Source organism: Diplotaxodon limnothrissa, linkage group LG8 (genome assembly GCF_057381915.1).
Source record: "Diplotaxodon limnothrissa isolate DT_005_m linkage group LG8, D_limnothrissa_male_GT1.1, whole genome shotgun sequence".
NCBI classification, from domain to species: Eukaryota; Metazoa; Chordata; class Actinopteri; order Cichliformes; family Cichlidae; genus Diplotaxodon; species Diplotaxodon limnothrissa.
Window position 1 is genome coordinate 6,666,232 of NC_140603.1, and position 20,670 is coordinate 6,686,901.

At 40.8% G+C, this 20,670-nt stretch overlaps 2 protein-coding genes across 8 annotated transcripts in view; one reads left to right on the forward strand and one right to left on the reverse strand.

Annotated features, from left to right (window-relative positions):
• Positions 1-201: 201 nt before the first annotated feature.
• dhrs7cb (dehydrogenase/reductase (SDR family) member 7Cb) lies at positions 202-6,962 on the reverse strand. 2 transcript variants are annotated; one of them, XM_085361188.1, is made up of 8 exons: positions 6,782-6,962; positions 4,855-4,911; positions 4,607-4,763; positions 4,410-4,522; positions 3,431-3,641; positions 3,248-3,340; positions 2,758-2,919; positions 202-2,638 (listed from the first exon to the last, which is right to left on the reverse strand). In XM_085361188.1, the coding sequence occupies exons 3-8, from the start codon at positions 4,758-4,760 to the stop codon at positions 2,430-2,432; spliced, it is 942 nt and encodes a 313-aa protein (XP_085217314.1). In that variant the 5' UTR covers positions 4,761-4,763; positions 4,855-4,911; positions 6,782-6,962; the 3' UTR covers positions 202-2,429. The 2 variants fall into 2 exon arrangements, with proteins under 2 accessions (XP_085217314.1, XP_085217315.1); XM_085361189.1 differs by lacking the exon at positions 4,855-4,911.
• Positions 6,963-7,509: 547 nt separating this feature from the next.
• The window catches only part of mpripb (myosin phosphatase Rho interacting protein b), a 45,475-nt gene continuing 32,314 nt past the window's right edge, over positions 7,510-20,670 (forward strand). For all 6 annotated transcript variants that reach the window (XR_014906475.1, XM_085361190.1, XM_085361193.1 and 3 more), the window contains exons 1-3: positions 7,510-8,461; positions 15,168-15,245; positions 15,432-15,497. Coding sequence is in view for 5 of the 6 variants with exons in the window: in XM_085361190.1 (XP_085217316.1) it covers positions 8,339-8,461; positions 15,168-15,245; positions 15,432-15,497 (267 nt within the window). In the remaining variant the exon portion in view is untranslated. The remainder of the gene's footprint in view (positions 8,462-15,167; positions 15,246-15,431; positions 15,498-20,670) is intronic.

Sequence of the window (20,670 nt, forward strand, 5' to 3'; positions counted from 1 at the left end):
TAGAATAGAATAGAATAGAATAGAATAGAACTTTATTAATCCTTTGGGGAGGGTCCCTCAGGGAAATTATGATTCCAGCAGCACAACACCAGTTCACATTAAATTCAAATAAGAAAGAATACCAAGCAGGTACAAATAATTAGGAACAAAATATCAGTAATAACAAGAATTTTAAAGGTAATATTTAAACAAAGTCCAGGAATTAAAGATTTTTTGGAGGGGGGTGTCAAAGTAATCAAATGACAGACTGAACTGAAGAACATATAAAGTTACTCTTAAATTTACAGCCACTTTACATCAAACTATTACTCCATGTAAACCTGACCTGAACAGTGTGCAGAAGAACACAAAACATTACTTACTGTTAGGTTCTGGCAGGTCTGTGTATTGAAGTTAGCAGAATCGGCATTATGGGCTTGTGGGTCCAGACCACTTCTATATATCATGAATCAAAAAGCTAACTGGCAACAATCATCCTTAGACCCATATAATGCATTAATAACCCGCTCAGTTCTTCTTGGATGCACATCTTTCTTGCAGCAACGCGGAGTCTCCCAGATTTGATTTGTAGCTATAAACATGATAATATTTTACCAAAAAGTGTATATCAGCTCCCATTTATTATTCCCAGTTCATTCACAACACAACAAGCAGAGAGATCGACAAAATAATAATTCAACTAAGTCCACTTGTACTGATAGCACCTCAAAAAAGAGAGAAAGAGAGAGAAAGAGAGAGAGATGTTGGGAGGAAAACAGTTTATTTAGACTCCCAACAAAGTGAACTCATTTCCTTTAGGAAATGGGAGGAGCACTGAATTAGGACCTGAAAGAAGGAAACAAAAGTCAGGCCCAAGGACCAGCCCTTCCATGAGAATACGGTCTGGTGGCATTTTCTAAAGATATATTAATGATCAGTGTAATTACCTGTTACCATGACTGCATGAAAAAGAAAAATAATAAAATGAAATAGGTTATATGATGAAAATCGCTTTACTCTTCTATCATTTCATGAATTTTGTGTGTGTAGCTCATGAACACCACCATCATGCATTATATTTTCTTATGGGAAGACTCATTTCTGGAGAAGGGCTTATCTGCTAATAGGATGAGATAGCCAATGTGCAAGATACAAGACAGGAAACATGGTGAGCTAAGACTAATATTTATTGCAATTATTCCATTTTCTCTTGGTTTTGTAATCATCAAAAGCGCTTCCTGCTTGACTTGCACTTAATCAGATCCATTTCCCTGCAGGCATCAGTACAGTTTCACTCTAATCTAATCTATACATGAAATTTAATGTCTAAATTAAGAGGAATAAACAGGCAGGCAACATAAGATACGGTGAAAAAGCACAACCCGTATAATTACAATAAATGAGGAACATTTGAGGTCATCCCAGGTCAGTGATTTGATTTGATATAATTTCATTTTCATCACAAGCTGTTGAGCAGTGAAGACAAAGAGCTGGATGCTTGCTGGTGGAGATGCGAGAGAGACTATATCTTATCAAAAATCAGCTTGTTGGCTTTCTAATTAAATGCTATCATGTTAGCCTTTCAAGCTTTATGAGATTAATGGGTTCACACCTTGTTTCCTCTGCCACAAATGGGCAAAAACATCCTGTGTCTAAAAGCAACTATTATGAATTCATTCATTTAGAAATTCCTATTTTTCAGAAAGTTAAAAACAAAAATGGATTGATGAGTTGTGTTGAGCATTATCATTTGAAACTGAAGGGGCTTGTAGTACTTTTGTGTAAGATCAGTTGTACCACTAGATGGTGCAGTAAGTTAATGTAGCCATTATTTATAGGACAAAGAATTAAAGTGGCAGCAAAAAAGAAATATTACAAGTTAACCCTTTAGCTCCTAAGGTATCATATTTAGTACAAGAGGTTTTGTGAGTTTTTTAAACTTCTTCATCATCAGTGTGATGACACCACTCCTCTGAAAAACTTAAACAATAAATTGCACAATATGTTTTTAAGCAATAAATTATGACAAAAAAATGTTGTATGTAGCAAATATGATACAAATTAAAACTTATATGTCAGGAGCTCCAATAAAAACTCCATTTCCCCCCCAAAAACGAGAATTTTCTGGTAATTGTTTCAAGGTTCATACTTTAAAAGGTTAAACAGCAGCACGTATCTCTATACAGCCACAGGTAAAACACTGCCCCCTGGTGATAGTCATTCATTTCTGCAGAGGGTAATTCCAAAAAGCACCTTTAAGGCCCCTATCGTTGCATCTTAAGGTGCTTTACTGGTCATTATTAACAATCTGTTCAGCATTATTATTACAAACCCATCTGGAATCCTCAGGATATAGTCCTTAATACATTTACTTAATTGGCATATCCCCCCCCAAAAAAAATAAGTGAGCTTTACTGCTCATCTCTTTCTCGCACACACTAGCCTTTCTTCTACTGCATCTGCTCAGCCAACACTGACTCTTTCACTCCAGCAGCCAGCACAGCGAAGAGGAAGGGGGGGAAGAGGGAGCGCAGATGGAGAGCCACCCTGGGGATGGGGTGGACCAGCAGAACCTCCTTCCTCTTCCTGTTCACGGTTTGCATTATTTCATTGGCCAGGACCGACGGGCGCACACCGTGGGTGAGCTGTCTGGCAATAACTGCGAGAGGACAGATTTGTTTAGTTTTGCCTATGCACCACAATAACAGGAACATTTCATGCATTCATTCCATGAACCATTCAGTCACCTTAATGCTTCATTGCTACTGTTTTACTCACATTCAGCTACGGGGTTTGGTTTGGGAACAGGTTCCTCTACAGGCGGCGGTTCAGAAGCATTGATGAAGGTATGACTGATGGTGCTGACAATTATTCCATACTCTTCCACTTCAGCTCGCAGACAGTCAAAGAAGGCCTGCGCCGCATGCTTAGACGCGGCATCTGACAGGTATGAACACAAACACGCATAATGATACACTCACAAAAGAAGTGTGGCAAGCACGGAAGAAATCCACACATACCATACAGCATACTTTGTTCAATTGTTGCCTGTTTTGTCCTTTGATGCCATAGGTTGTACCTAGGCATACCTAACCATTAACTAGCAATTCCATATATGTTTAAATAATTAGGTAAAGATGATTTAAAATGGAATCACATATAAAAAGTAAAAATGTATTACTTGCAAAGATCTTGCTCACTGCTCTTGTTTTTATTCAGTGCTAAGTGTACTTCTAAAGAGTTGTAGTGACCTTTGCCGGGAACTCACATGAACTTCTGAATGGAACAGCCAGTCTGCCCTGGATGCTGTTGACCAGCACAATGTGGCCTGATCGTCTTGAAATCATCATTGGAAGAACACCTGCCGCATTTTTAAAAATATCATTCATAAGATCTTAATAATAACAAACTCAAAGAAATGCTACTGGATTTCTAAGAATGCCAACCCCACCTTTGGCTAGAGTGCTTGGGCCGAAGTAGTTAACATCCATGATATTTCTGTCCTGTTCCAAGGAGATACTCTGAACCGGCGCCTTCAGCTTCATACTGCTATTGCAGATCAGCACGTCCACACAACCATAACATTCAACCACCTCAGCAATCACGTCCTCCATACTGTCCATATCACTGAAGTCCAGAATTACCAACTTTGGGGCAAATGTCTGTCGATAAACAAGGGTTAGTTTAATTTGAACACGTGTGTAACTGATGGACAGCTATGTTTAGATAGACTGAAGCTGTTTTCCTCCTGCTTGGAGGTTTACAGGCTACTAAGCTAAGCTAATCACGAGCTTCATATTAGCGTTAAGATTTTCTTTTAGCTCCATTTTCACTTAACAAAATTTAGTATTCTATTCTTGGCTTCATATCAAATTAAAAAGCATTAGAAAGAGGTTATGAGGGTTAACTGAGCTTTTTGAGTAATTCTGTCACCATTCTGTCTTCAAAGATCAAGAACACAGTCCTTAATAAAAGAAAGGATATTCCAAGGATAGCAACCATAACTCTAAGCAGAAAGGTTTCAGCTTTGTGTCATACATATACTAGATTTCATCCCATAAACATCCATGTGCTTGGGCTTGTACATAGAAGGCATGTGGTGCACTACTTGCTGTCTGACATGATATCCTGCTATTGTGTTCTCCAGAGGAAGTGGTGACCTGTGAGGTGGTGAGTGAGCAGGATTACGGTAAAGACAAGGACAAAACCTGATATTCTGCTAATTAAGAAAACTGTAAAACTTGAAAAGCCAAGTTGGTGTCACATGTCAATTCCTGTCAGTTATTTTGGTAATTTGTTTTGGTATAGTAGGAGAAGGCTTTGCTGTGTGCTAAGGGTTATCACCTTATTGCAAAAGCTTCCTGCACATAATAACAGACATTAATTTTACTGAAACAGCCATATTAAAAGTTAACTGATAAATTCCTCACCTCTCTGGGGTCAGCATCAGTTGTCAAAGAGTCATACAGAGACTCCAGCTTATCCCAGCCAGTCCCACAAAGGATCAGTCTGGCCCCACCCTTGTGGAAGAGACGGGCACACTCTGGAAAAGAAGATTATGTTCATTAAATGTTGAGTTCAGATCAAAGTAAAATTAAAAAATAAAAACACAAGTTGGATCCCTTACCGGTCCCCACCCCAGACACAGCATCAGTGATCACCACCACTTTGTTTCGTACTAAGGACTTGGACATGAAGTGCAAAATCTCATTGTAGATGTAGTACACGCCTGCTGCCACAACGATCAGCAGGGGCAGCACTATCACCAAGGGGAGGCCCATGTTCTGTAGCAGAGAAAAAAGACCGGTCAGTGTGGGGAGAGTACTCATAAAAACTATAATATAATATCGTATAATATATGGTTTCAAAATATACCAGATGTCCTTTCTGATGAAACCTTCCCAGAAGTATGTACCCCCTCCTGATCTCCAACTGGAAATTTTTCACATGTTACGTAAATGTGATAACCATTATCCATAAACACTGAAAAAATAGTTAAAGCCTAACAGCATATCTGGAGTAACTAAGTGAAAAACCACATATATTTTCTTTTCTCTTTATTTTATTTCATTTTATTTATTTATTTTGCTGTTGTTATTTTACATACAAACTAATATGTTAAATAGAAATGTTGTACATTCGTATTTGTAGGTTAAATTTCTACCTTTAGACGGGCTAAGCTTGCTGTTTCACCCTGCTTCCAGTCTTAGTACTAAGCTGAGATAATCAGCTGTTGATCCAACTTATAATTTTGCACACATGTGAGGGTGGTGTTAGCAGTCTCTTCTAAACTGTAGCTGAAAAGCAGATCAGTATATACCCTATAATGACAAATTTCTTTGCAGCCGCTACTCTCCTGCTTGTCTGACATTAAGACTTGGATGACTCTTAACTTCTTACACCTTAATGAAAGCAAAACTGAAGTCATTGTGTTTGGGCTTCCTAAAGATCCCAACTTCTCTCTTGACTTTTTGGGACCCCTAACCTCCGATTGCACTTCTTCCATTAAGAGTCTTGGTGTTATTTTTGACAATGCTTTTAAACTTGATAAACAAATTAGCTCTGTAGTTAAGGGATCTTTTTATCATTTGCGGATTTTAGCCAAAGTCAAGTCTTACCTTTGCAGGAACGATCTAGAAAGAGTGGTCCATGCTTTTATTACTTCACGGCTAGACTACTGCAATTCCCTCTATGTTGGCCTAGATCGTTCCTGTCTACATCGCCTTCAACTGGTGCAGAACGCTGCCGCTCGCCTGTTGACCGGTTCAAAAAAAAGAGACCACATCACTCCGGTTCTCTGCTCTCTCCACTGGCTCCCAGTTGCCTTTAGGATTGATTTTAAAATCTTATTGCTGGCTTTTAAGGTTTTAAATGGCACTGCACCTTCTTACCTGTCAGAACTCCTTAGTACTTATCGCCCCAGGAGATCTTTGAGGTCAGCCGACCTGATGCTTTTAGATGTTCCCAGGTATAAATTAAAGACAAAGGGAGAGAGGGCGTTTGCTGTGGCTGCACCCAGACTGTGGAACAGTTTACCTCCTCACGTCAGACTCTCCAAAAGCCTAGAAACTTTTAAAACCGCTCTTAAAACTCACCTCTTTTCATTGGCTTTTAGAAAGGTTTAATTTATTTGTTTTATATATTTTTATTTTATTTTTATCAGCGAGGTGTTATTACGAAATTGTGTTCTATTGTATTTTTATCTGTATTTACTGTACAGCACTTTGGTCAGCCTTGGTTGTTTTTAAATGTGCTCTATAAATAAACTTGACTTGACTTGACTTGTACCTTCCCTATATTGAAAGACACTTTGAGACCAATATAGTAGGCACATTTGCTTTGAATGTGTTCTTCTGTTATAACTGTGTTAACTGTCCTGGGGTAACAGATTGCATTTGGAGGCCTTGCTACACACTTGCCATGTAAAGTGAGTTTATGGAGAACAGCTAAATATATTCTGGCCGTGATGCCGCCACAGAATTTTCTTGCACTATGTCACCTCCAGGATAGTGTCATAGGATACCCTAAGGGGGGCAGCCAGGGAGCCTCACATTTATAATGTAATATAATTTATAAATAAATTAAATAACCTTACTTTTCCTGCTTTACTTGAGGAAAACACATTAAGGAAACCCCTAAGCCATATTAATACTGATGATCCAGAGATCCAATTCCCAGCTTAGCCCCATGTTTGGACTGACACACAATTGGAGGTTAAGTCAGCTTGTGAAGTGCATATCTATAGCAACCACACAACAGGCATGCACAAACCTATAATCTGTGTTATTATTGGTTCACTTACAGCGCTGACCAGGAGCTAATCCTTCAGCAAGACTGGCCGTTGATGTTTTCAGGGTTTAGTTAGGTAACCGAGGCCTTTCTCCTCCCTCAGTGTCCCTTGTCCATTCACACAGCTCTGTTCTCTGTGTGTCTGACTTGCTGCTGTCCACTGGAACCTACTGCTTATAATAGCCTCTGCTTGAGTCAGCCATTAATACACACATATGTGGCGCGCAGCATCTAAGGCATGTTTCCTTGTTGCCAGCCTGAGGGGATGGACGATAAGTGAGTGTGACTTGCACTTGGTCTTCAGAGAGTTTGCATTGTACTGCTGTTTCGAGGAAACACATTTTCCCAAATTATATATTATTCTGTTGTCAATTTTTTCAAATAGGGGAAAACAAAAACATCTATCAATACATATTTTGAACTGTGTGTTGTTGTTGTGTTGAGCTGGCAAAATTTGTACACAATTTACACAAATCAAGAAAAGAAAACGGGGTTTTCTCATTTGTTTTAAAGTGGTATTAATAGTGGTATTAATTCTATTTTTAATAAAGGATCACATTTGACATTCAATAACATAAGCATGACTATGCCTGCGCCCCCAAGTATAACTAAAACGTTTCATTTACTGTCTTCTTTCGGTGGGTGGCGGCAGTGAGCAGTTATCGCGAGAGCACGTAGAATTCCAGGCGCTTGTGTGTATTTGCGCTCTCTCTTCTGTCTTCTCCCCCCTTGCTCCGTTGGGAAAGAAGAAAATAAACCCAGTGCTGCTAACCAGGCTAGTTATGGAACCAAGCCCTAAGTACTCGTTTTGGCATCTGTGACTGCCCAAGAGGTGCTCGCCCTGCATACTGTGTTCCCACCTGGGAGGAAAGCACATGAAGCTTTTTGATTTTTTTGATCGAGTCTTTTTCTTTAAAAAGTTGAATACGCCAGCAAGGGAAGGATTTCATTAGCTAGCCTATCTGTGTGCGAGCTAACTGGGCTAGCTTAGCAAGGAGCACTGGATGAACTTCGCATGGACTGAGTGCTGCGAACGGGATAGTAGCCTCCTGTCTGACTGTGAGCCGCCTTTTGGATTGAGTCTTTCATATGGGAGTGCGTTGTTACTTAAATGACACTGTTTTCCCGGAGCTCGAAGGCCATAACTGTGTACAAATGTTGCTTTTGCGGCTCACACCATCACGTTATTGATCTGGATACCCATTGGAAAGCTAACAGGATATTAGCCACCTTCTTGCCGCTACGCTTTGTGGTTGCAGGCCATGGACTGAAAGGCATTCATCACTGAAGGATGAGAAGGCTGGCTTGATGGCAGCTAATTATTTATTGGGAGGCAGCAATTGGATACAGCTAAAGCGATAAAAGAAGCTTTGAACGTCGTCCCAGAACTGTTAAACTCTTGGTTTGGTCTTTCTTTTTTTTAGCTTGACAATGCATCGGTGTGCTGGGGCTTTTTTCAAGTTAGGATAAGAAGAGACGCACAAGAAAACAGCGAGATTCCACCTTCTGCGTTTCCCCACGGAAATTATTCATTTTTTAAAATATTATAATTATTAAGAGGTGAAATATAATGTCTATCGCTAAAGAAAATCCCTGTAGGAAATTCCAAGCAAACTTCTTCAACAAAAGTAAATGTCAGAACTGCTTCAAACCCCGGGAGCTGCACCTACTGACAGACCAGGATTTGACCCAGGTAAGAAAAAAGATCAGAAGGCTTAATGATTTAAAAGCTTTTTCTGTCAAAGTGTTAAAATAACTAAAAAAATTTTTTTAAAAGAGAGATTTTACTGGTCGCTAATCAAGCTTTGAAGAATTGAGGTTGGCGGTGACAGGCTTGTTGCTATAAAGCTGTTATGTGTTATATTTAAACGACAAAAGGTTGGCACAGCCCTCTTGATGAGTCGAGCTGATTAACGATCACGTCAATAAAGAAACAGTTTTCTTGGCTTGTGATGCAACCAGTCTCCGAAAGACTTGCGAGACAGCATTGCAGTGTCTGCGTAGAGAAAGTCAAGGAGGTTTATTTTGGCTGAATCATAAGAACTCTTAGGATTTCTTTACTTCCTTAATATACAGACAGGTGAAAATCTAAAGGGGAAAAAAAGATTTTTTTTAACGGTCACCTATCCGAGGGGCGCCAGGAGTCACTGAATAGATTTTTATTGTCACTGTTACAAGAATAGTATGAGTATGAAAATGCTTCATTTGTGCTATCTCGAGTACATCTCTGAAATGAAAAAATTAGGGGAAAAAAGTGTTAGACAGCCATGACCTTTATTAAAAGACTATTTGAAGGAATGTGTATTGGAAAAATTGTGTTTGACCAGAGACTTGGAGAATCGGTGCCTACACTGGGACTAACACCTCTTTTCCACGGTGGTTGTGAGCAGTAGTGTTGCTCAGTTATTTCAAAAACCATAATCACAATTATTTTGGTCAGTGATTGTACTTTTAACATTTACCGCCTTTGTGGTAAACATTAGTAAAGCATTTATTCAACTGCGATGACCTTAAACTTCAAGTACAGCCCAATTCAAATGAAAAGGAAGTAAGTTAAGAAAATAATTGGTGTATTTGCCAATTTAGCCAGTCTCACCAAGCCTTGGCTGCATGCCTCTTGAAAATCATAAAAGCCCCAAAAATGTAGTTCTGTCCTGATTACGCAGATTTATCATCTTTGGAAGTCGAAATCTCAGGTTAACCAAGCATTTGACCGATGGCTCAGCCTTAGTGAAGTGCAAGTTCTGCATTTGTCACGTTCCAGGACCAGGATGTGTTTGAGGACTGATTGTTAGGTTTAGTTAAAACAAGCTCTTAATTTTCACAAGAAGAGAATCATAGTGGACAGAAGTGAACAGAAGCATTTTACATTGATTTTTTTCTCTCTCTTCTCTTTGGGTCCACTGTGGTGAACCCACTACCTAGATTAACGTCCTGTGGAAACAATGATACAGTTCACACCACAGTGGAATAAAACTACAGAAATGCCAAAAAATCAACAACAACAAAAAACAACTCCTATATTCACTTGTTGCTTGTACGATACTTAAACATTACAGCTTCACAGCCCCACATGGGTATCATTGAATGGGATTGTGAAGTGAGGCTGCATTCAGTTGAGATCATGTCATGAGCGAGTTTTTTCAGTCCCTCGCGCTCAGATCAGTTTAGTCTCTGTTGTATCCTGTAATTGATCCCAGATGATGAGGCCCAGATGGGCCCGTGAACGTGGCTTAAGAGCTGTAACAGCAACGTCAGCATCTTCTGTGCGAGTGTGTGGGGGGCATGCACTTGTTTTCTTTTTTTTAAAAAAGAGTTTTTTGGATGTTAACTCTTACACCCCCAAGTCTGGATGGTTTGAGTAATGGTTACATCACTTCCTTTAATCTCCCTGTGACCTGGCCCGCACTCTCTCCCACAGGAACCAGAGAGTCTTACTTCTCTGGCATTCTAGAAATCAGTCTTTGCTCATCTCTGTTGTCCCAGTCGCTTATGGGCGACTGGGACAATGTCTCAGCTATTCAAACAGTTTACAGAGAGCTCAGTTGCATTAGTAAGGTTTGTGAGGATGCTTTCTGGACATTCTTACAACCAGTTAGCCCTCCGCACCAGACACCAGGTCATTACTGGCCTAAAGCTGTGTTATGTAACACCATTTAATCAGTGTTAAACTTCTGAGTCTTGTTCAGCAGGTCCAAGATGAGGGTTAGGAGTTATAAAATTGTTCCCAGTGTTGAGACACTGATCCAGGCAGAGACTGAGGGGATGAACTCAACAACCCAGAGAAAAGGAGGCTCCACTAAAGCTGCGTGATGCTGTTAAAACACCGTGACCAGCTGATTTGGCTAAGTGAATTTCAGTCCTAAATTAAATAAAGTTATTCAGAGCTCAAAAGCAGCTGAAGATTGCAGATTCAGCTTTGAAACACGCAGCCCGCATTGAAAAGTTATGCAAAGAGATGAGAGCCGAATGTCTGAAGGATAGTGTCCAGTATAAACAATCACTCGGTTCAGCGCTGTTGGAATAAAAGGTGGGTTGGGGGAGGAGTTTGCCTCAAATTCTTTTGTTACAGTCGGCATGCACCAAAGGAGTTTGTGTGCCCCGACAAGGTCCCCGTCTTTTGTCACAGCATTCAATCTGTGACTTTGTGCTCGCAGACTGGAGCTGGCGGTCTCTTCCCATTGGAGAAAACTGATCGTGTTTTCAGGGAGAGTTGGTGGGAGGCAAGACAGTGATGGAGCATGCAGTCAGGCGAAGGTTTACACACACGTGGGAGACCCGGAGAAAGACGAGCTGGGGTGTGTTGGGACTTGAGGAGTGGGAGCAGGAGTCACAGGGAGAGAAAGGAAGTGCGGGGTTGGGAAATAGAGTAGAGCTCCCCACCGGCAGCTGCTCAACATCCCACTATTTGAGCTTATGAGCCAGCCTATAGGTTTAACATGTACCAAATGTTCCAACGCAGTTACTGACTGCAGGCTGCACTACACACCCAACGGGCTAGAGATCATATCCACGGCTCTGTGCCTGTCAGTTCTGTTCCAGTCTTTTGTGTGGAGGATCACTGCTGTGATAGTGGGATGGCTTTCACATGGGTCCCCTGGTGTCGCACCCAGCTGCGTTTGTTTTTGTCACCAACAAGCTGGGACAGTGAAAACAGCACCCCCGGCTAAATAAACGTACTTCTCAGAGTATCAGTTAGAACTACCACTCGATTCCTCTATCTGCATTTCAGTTGGAGGACACACTGCCTCAGTTCAAATTCAGCAAGATGCTTAGTGTTCTCTAAAGCTGCAGCAGCTTTTAGAGAACAGGATGTGCCGATCATTAGAGTATGATATGCATTTTGGTAGCTTCTGTTACTTGGCATTCCTCAAAACCAGCCGCTGCAAACATTTCTCGAAATTACGTCGGAGCAGACCACGAGATTTTCTGAGCGATGACTGACAAAGTCCAATTGTCCTGTATTGCAAAGGATGGCATGTGGAGGGTGTGTTTGCTTAATCTTGATTCTGTTCGACGAACTGGGAAAGTGGGGTACTTCCTGAATAACAGTTACTGTAAAATGACAGTTCCTGGGTCTTTTGGTGGATAAACCATGATTTCCACCTGTTTGTCAGGCCAGGCTTAAGTTGACCTGTGCCCGGTATCAGCACCAGGAAAAAGTTTTCATTTTTTAACAATGGTTACTGCTTTGTAAATTTTTACTTTTCCTCGTCTTTAAATTATGCTGTTGCTGTGTTAAGAATGAAGCAAAAATAATAATAAAATAAAGTGAATTGACTTTTTTCTTTTTGTTTTATTTAACTTGCTCCAGGCCATTGGACCAATGCAATATGTTGAGCCCTGAAAGTTACAAGCTTTAAGTAAATGTAAACTACTGTTAGCTGTTAGCTGTCTCAATAACCTAAAAAGGACGCTCAAATGGCAATGATATGTTTTCCTCTCATCCATTTTTTTTAATCCCTGTCGTCAGACTTTGTGGAGTTTGGAGTCTGTTTGTCTAGCTTTAGACTAAAATAAACGAACTAAAACTAGTTGGCAACCACCAATGCATCTCTCTTATGTTTTTTTAAATTTATTTTTCTCAACACCCTAATCAGAAAAAATCAGTACTGTGATATGCAGTCGAAGCCTTTTTGCTTTGTTAAAATATAACACATATATATGTGTATGTGTATGTATATATGTATGTATATATATATATATATATATATATATATATAGTGTCTTCTGTGGGGAAGCAGTGCTCGAAGAAACATTTAGAGAGCTTTTTAACGATAACCCATGTACCTTTGTGCAACAGTGATGGTGAAGCCAACATTCTGTCATCTGTGTCAGTGATTGCTCATTTTGCATGTCAGTGAAACTCATCACACAACACTGTGCAGTCAGTGATATAATTATGTTTATGCTGCCAAGCGGTGGCACAATTATAGAAATGATTAAAGGTTTGTCCAGGAAGTACTTTTAGGTCCTGTTAGACAGCAGTTCTGAGCAGAGAACAGAATGAATAGTTGCACAGCAGGAAAAGATGTCAGCACCTCTGTTGTGTGTTAAAAGTAAGTGATCACAGAGACTAAAGCCTAAGTTAAGCTGGATTTACAGCTGCAGACGGCTACCACGTGGGTTTTATTCTGTAGGTGAGAGCTGGATTCCCTGTGTTGTCACCAGTCCAAAGATAAACTGAAGTTCCTATCCTCATGTAGTATCTGGACAACCACTGCAGTCTAAGGGGGTAGTGACAAGTACTCCATGAGAGGCATGCTTCGTGACCATAGCTGTGCCTTAAACCCTCAATGCACTGCTACAAATGCAATGTTTACACTTTCCACATCCGTGTTGTTGCATGACAAGAATTTTGCGATCTCCTTGTGTACATGTCTGTATGTGCAAACAAATCAACGCTGGTCACGTGAATGAATAGAACCACATTAGGAGTGTCTAACTGTATGAAGATCTGAGCTCTTGACCCCAGATTTGACCTGTATCACACCTACCCATGCTAAATATCCTTTATACTGGGTTCAGCCCACCAAAACTCAACTAAGTGGCATGCCAAGGCAAGTTGAACGAGGCACGTATGGATTTATGGTAGGCATGCAGTGACATGGAGGAGAATTGGAATAACACACTAGCAGTTGGATGCATTTACTTTCCAGAAAAATCTTTTTAGGTTGGGTTCTTTTGAGGAGGTGGGAGAGTGAGTGCTTGTATGCGAGACGCTTGTTAATGAATAACGTGTAAAGCACAGAGACCGTGTGACACAGAGTTTATGCTTGTCATTGCTGCGCTTGAGCCAGCATTTATGATGTCACTTTTGGCCCGGAGTGTGGCGAACCAGAGATGGTCTTGATCTGCTCTTCAGCCAATCGATTGGTTGCAGGACGGAGGGGTGTAAGAGCCGCACCTTTTCTCTGGGTGAACTAAATCTGCTACAGTTCACGCTCCATGCCTTTTTAGTCAACATGAAAATAGTATTACACGTAGAAAGCTAATAGTTGCAGCATATTAAATCATTTAAATTTTTTGTACTGAAATCATAGTGGCAGACTCCGAGCCAACTAGAATGAACCAAATTCTTCTGATGATGAAATTCTGAGGAATGCAGCTAGTGGTGTCGTTGATAATAAGTTTAATGTTGTTCCACAACTTGTTGGTTGCACCCAATATACACAAGTAGGGATGGGTATCGTTTAGGTTTTATCCGATACCGGTGCCAAACCGGTACTTTTGAAACGGTGCCGGTGCTTAAACGGTGCTCAAACCGGTGCTTAAAGAATGGAGAACACAAAATTGGGCCAAAAACTCATGTTCAGCTGTTTTGTTTTGTTTTTTGGTAAAAAGATAACAATGTTAGCCTTTTCTGCAGCTATGGGGCATATATGGTATCATTCTTGGCTGGAAGCAGTGCTTAAACACTGGAAAAAACACAAACTTTGTCCAAAAACCTCTCATGTTTAATTGTTTTCCACTTTTTCTTTGGTCATTTTAGCCTTTTTGGCCAGGGTGAAGGGAGTATCTGCCATCAAACAAGAAGACAGCCGCATGTAGCTATGATGATGTTTGCTAGTTCACCTTACATGCATTAATGTAATAACGTGGTTAGCCTACTCAACGTAAATTACACACGAACAACATGAAGCTACTCACACAGAGAAGAACGGCTGCTGCTGCCATCATCATCCTCATCATTTCTGCTACACCGGCAGGGCTAGGGGCCAGGACTCTCCTCTTCGGGTTTTTAGGGGATGTTGCAAACTCCGGGTCCGATAACAGGCACCACACCCGCAGTAGATGTGCACAGTGTGAGGTCTCGCAGCAAGCTATCAAATACGGCGCATTTCTCGGCTTTTAAAAAAAACGCTATGCGTCGCCAGGTGTTTCATCAGATTGTAGCTGATGCGAATTCCCAACCCTTATCCTTAGTTGGGCTTTACATACACGATACACAAATAATTTTTTTCAGTATTCAAATGCATAAAACGACAGGTGATAAAGCTGGCTTCACATCCAGCTTCATCTCAGTTTAGTTGTTGCTACTAGCAGACAAAAAACTGCGATCACATTTGGTGTTTATATGGAAGTTCTGTCCATCTTTTTCATTGAGGTACTTTTCAGTCAAACACGCCATCAGTCAGTTTGTCATATGAATCTCATCTACTGTGGTCACATGGGTTTAAAGAGGCACTGAAGCATGTCATCATATTGAGCTGATTACATTAAAAGACACGCAAAGCGGTTTTGTGTATAAAATGCAATGCATGAAGAGAGGCAACATCCAAAAAACCCCAAAAAACCTTCTCCCTCTCCTTCCCATCGCCTTTATTTCCCACTCTTTTCCAGTTTTAATGATTACCTTAATTGCTGTTTTGTTTTTTTCTTCCTCTTTCTTTTTACAGGCCAAACCTATTTATGGTGGATGGCTGTGCTTGGCTCCTGAAGGAACTGACTTTGACAATCCTATGCAGAGATCTCGGGTAAGGGCATTTGTTGTAGTCCTGCATGTTGCTCTATAAAATGTTCGTACAATGTACTGTATGGACATTAATGCTTGCATATCTACTTCCAGTTACCAAAAATGCCCTGAAAGAGGAGTACTGAGTATGATGCCTCTAAGTCGATACAATTGAGGCTAGCCACTAATACCTAATTTCTTCTCACAGAAATGGCAACGGAGATTTTTTGTGCTGTACGAACATGGCTGTCTGCGCTTTGCCCTGGACGAATCGGTGAGTAAAGGATGTTTTTTTTCTGCATTCCGTTCTGTATGGGCGTGGAAGCCAGGCTGTGAAGGTGAAAATCAAAATTGTTTTAGATCTTAAAGTTCAGGGCATAGCAGGTGTCCATGTCTGCGTGTTGTAGTTGTACAGTTTAGGTGTAGTGCAATTTCTTGGTATGTGTGATTCCTACTTCAAAAGACACTGAAAAAGTCAGCTTGCTGTGACTGAGGCTTTGCTGCTGAATCAGTTTTCACTGAGTTTCACTCGACCCATCAGGGCTTTCACTAACACTGTCACTCTCTTTCTTTAGAGGAGCATTTCCTACAATAACTGTTGATCTTACTTGATTATACTCTTGTGTGATGTCTATACAGATGTTTTGGAAACTGCTCATTAAGGCTTTGCAATATGGTTAAAAACAACCCTCCTATATCAGTATACTTAAGAGACATGTGACATTTAACCTGATTATATGTCAGGACATAAAAAAGTTTATAAAGACCGACGTGAGCTATGTAGAAAGTGGTGCAGATGTGAAGGTGATGTGCTAGCTAGAAGATGACTTTGTTGGCATTTGTGGATGACACTGTCTCTGCTGCAACTGTGTGGGAAGCTGCGGCTGGCAACAGTGATTATGTTACTGAAATCAACCATAAACTGTCTAGACAGACCCGAGATTCAGTATAACAGTTATTCAGATGTTGTGCACAGTGTTTGATGCCACAGAAAATGAAAAACTGTGCTTCTCCTCTACTAAGCTACAAGACTGGCTAAAATAAAGGCACTTGAGCCAAATTTGGTATTGTGTTTGTCAGTTTACCTGGGTATTTGGCTGCACAGCGTAAAAGATTTTGGGGTATGCAACCTGACCGGGATAACAGTAAGGTGAAAAGTTGGCTTGAACAGGATGGAGAGTAAGAGTGGAGCTCACGTTGATGAGGAAACAGGTGGGGGGGAAGCAGCATAAAAGCACAGATGGTGGCTGTAGGGGAACGTTTTTAAAACTGTTTCCCCTCACCAAGCTAAAAAAAACAACTTTGTTTTTTACTTAGAAACTTGGAGGAATTATATATTATAATTGCACCACGAAGCAAAAAGCAACAGCAGTGCATACAACAAACATAAGCTACCCACAGACCAGCTGATTTTAACACAGCTGCAAAGGCAACTTGTTATTGGTTAGCAGTTGAGAAATGTTAAAGCGTGAAACATTTAAATGCAAGCAGAAAGAGTTCTAATCATTTACAGGAACAATGGAAAACTCTAAAAGATTCTTAAATCAATCAGTCAATATTTGTATGGATGGTTTTTCACTTCATCCAATAAATTGTGCTCAGTTTAGACCCCATGCTTGCTTGTGTGTGTATAATGACTCTGATGCATGTTGTGGATAAAGCATGCAGTTAGTAAGCACTTCATATGGTTTGTTGCTGCGTAGTCAAAAGTAATGCAGCTACTAAAATCATGTGATGTGGCTTAATGATTTCTGACTCCCACATTTCCAATTTTAGACGTTCTCCTAGGAAGTTTGCTTGCTTCGCTTGCTTCTGCTGTGCAGCAGAAACATTTAGTGTTTTATTGTTTGTAGCGTGTTCTCAGTTCTGTCTGGGAATGTGGTCTTGATACTGAAGGTTGATTAAAAACACTTAGCAGTGCTGAAAATCTCAAACCGCATTAGAAACTTTCCTCACTAGTTCACAGAGGAGCGAATAGAACTGAATCATTTCATTGAAATAAGTAAAGGTGCATGTTTAATGTTGTGGAGACTTTGAGTTAAACATTTACTCTCTATAGCTTTTTTCCAAGCTATAGAGAGTAAAAGGCTGGGAAGTGTCTCCTGCCCGCTCTGAGCCTGCGCCTTGTGCTAGTGTAGCGCCAGGGGAATGCGACACGGGTGACCAAACCCATACCAGCCGATCAGGCTGGAGATTAGGCTGCTTGTGAGTAAACACTGGGGGCCGCACACTACCAACCAGCCTGCCGGAAACACAGAGAGTGACTTTCTCATGTATCCTGTAGAAATCATAGGTCACACGAGTGTTTACCTTTGCCTTTCATCTTTCTTTTTGTGAGTGAGCAGGACAGTGAGGGGGAGGGAGATGAGCTGACTTTACATCAGCACATGGTGAATCTCTTTTCTGTTGCCAGTGATGACAATGGGAGGAAATGTGGTGCTTGTGAGCGTGCGTGTGCACGTTTCCACTGTGTAATGTGTTTCCAGCGACACCCAGGCTGGTGTGCAGTTGTTTTCCTCTCATTGTAACAGGGATTCCAAAACTGTCTGCCTCATTGTCTTTTGGTCTTTTCATCTGCTCCACAAGGCAGGAAAAGTGGGTCAGGGAAGTGGCCGCTTTGTGCTCTAGACCCCTGAAGATAGGAACTCTCCAAGCCCTCGGAGCTTATGACAACCGTTACGGTTTTCAAACTCATCAGGCTCATGGTTGTTTACAGAGTAGCTCAAGCCACCAATGGAGGGTTGAAATGATGTGATTGAGGTTGACATTTATTCCTGTTTCTCTGACTTTCTCTGGCCTTGTTGTATCAGAGATTTAGATGAGCCACTCCTACTCGCTCTTTGTCTTTAACTGTTTTGATGGCATTCTCTACACTTTTATTGTCGCATGAAGGGAAAACGACACATTTGGAACCTTATTTTATAGCTTTGCTATCAAGATGCTTCAGAAGGGTTCAGTGTTTGTTTCTTTTTACTGACTAAGACTAAAACAATAGTTTTGATTATAATTATGGTTCACACTCATTCAGTCAGGTGGAGATGCTGTGTAAGGTTTTACATTTTGTAAAACTATTGACCAATAATTTGCACTGTGTAGTCACAGGGTACTATATGGCATTCTCGACTATAAATAATACTTTCTAAACTGTAGACCACTTGTTGCATTTGAGCAGCAGAATGCAGAATGCTAACCCTTCCTCTTCTTTATTCTTCCTTGTTGCTGCTTCTCTGCTAAACAGACAAGACAGATTTTTGACACACACACACTTGCAAAGCCAAGCCAAATGTATTTATAAAGCACTTCAAACAGCAGCCACTAGCCAAAGTGCTGAACATGTGCGTAAAGACTATAGAATACAGCGCTGTCTCTCTCCGTCACTGTAGAGCTCAGCAGTATGACTAGAAAAAAATCCTTGGAATTGCCACAGTTCCTCCAATGTCTGAAACAAGCTGTTTAGTTGGGAAGGACAAGTAAACATTTGGAGTGACTGGAAACCTGACTAAAATCCTACCACACGCCGGTAAAATTAAAAAAAAGAACAAAAAACAAGACCACGCAGAGTGAAACTCGCCCCAAAGGGCAAAGGATAGACTAACCTTTCATGTTTTGTTTTTAGTACAATATGATGACATCCTGTTATGCTGTCGTTATGCTGTCATTATGATGTCGTAGAGCGTAAAGTGTGCTCTCCGTGCCCTTTCGTATGATATATTACTCAATATGGTTTCTTGAAATTTTTTCAAGGTGAACTTTGGGCGCTGACAATGAAGGTCAAGGTCAAATACTAAGCCAACCTAGGTATTCATGTCCTCCCAGGCCTAGTATATTATCTCTTAAGGTTCTGCTGATTTTTCACGTTCGGCGTGACCTTGACCCACTGTTCACACTGATAAAATCAGGACTAGCTCTTATTGGTATCTACCGTCACACAAAATATGAAAATGATATCTAGAAAACTGCGGACACTAGACTGCTAGCAAACAGACAGAATCGATTACACACTCCTTCCCTTCAAGGGCAGAATAATAATAACTAATGTTAATTAATATTTTAGACAAGAATTAGTAACAAAATATATAGTTTTTTTTAATGTTCTGGCTATTTTAATATTCAGAAATCATGCTCTGCTCGACTGTTTAGTTCCTCTTGCTTTACAGACACCCACATATAAGCAAGCTTTGTTCTGATTGGCTTCTCCACACAAACAACAGGTAACACAGGCAGGTTTCTGTGCTCACTGCCAGAACTGCGTGTTGGAGACGGCCACTAAGAGTATCCCCTTTCACTGAAATCTCAGGGATTAAAAGGATTAATTGGACTTAACTCTTTGGCTGCGTTTAATATGAGCGTCTGCCACTGGAACAGTGTATATACTGTACATAAGATAAAGTAAGAGGGAAAATGATGGGTTTCCTTGAATCCCAAGATCGTTTAACTTGGAGCAATGACGTCGTCTGATATTTTTCGCCATCTAGGCAGCGGTCTATCTGAAGCAGTACACCCTTAATGCTGAACTATTTTCTCCATGAAAAGAGGGAAAGATGCTTTTCTGTCTAATGCAGCATTCCTCCTTTAATGCCCTTATTTGGTGAACTGCAGTGTACTTGCAGCTCCGGGACCATACAGAGAAAGAGAAAAGGAGCACTAGCCCCTAAAAAAAAAAAAAAGGGAAAAAAACCCACAGAGGAAACGTCAGATATGCCCCAGACCCAGACATTCCTCACACACAGCCTGCCACAGTAAGCACCCTGCTCCGCTGATGCTGGCCCATCATAATGCTTCCCATACTTGAACGTCACTCTTAAACAAGTAAATGAATGGAAAGGGAGACATTTTTCATGAAGATCTAACACAGAGTGGGACCACCCTGAAAGCTTTTAGGTTAAAAGGTCAATGACCATGAGAACACGCTGAAGAAGAGGTCAGGAGGTGACCGCTTTAATCCAGAGCTGCTTCTGTTTTACATCATGTTTTAGAAAGGGAAACTGGGATTTCTGTCACCAGTGCTGCTAGAATAACCCACTCTAGCACATCTCAATCAGTTCATGGTTGTTTTAACATTTAGGCTTCTCTGTGTTAAAGGTTTTGATGATGGGGAACTGTATCGAGGAACAAGCAGCACATAAAACAGCAGTCTCTCTCCAGAGCCTGCTGTGGCGGATTTGCCTTTGGCTCTGCCTGTAAAAAGCCTCCTGGAGGATTTGTCATTTATGGAGTGGGTGTACTCCACTCAATTCTACAGCTGGCCCACTTATTTTTTCATGCCGTTTTAACAGTTTTCTGGAAAGTTTACTGTTGGGCTGGGGCTGTAACATAAAATGTTTTTTTTTTTAAATACAGATTTTACCTAAAAGTCCATTTTCTTAGCATGAAGCATTTTAATTGTCAGTCTCGTGTGGGTTGTATTGTTTGAGTGCCGTTTTCTCTCAGTGTTGTTGTTTCTTGTG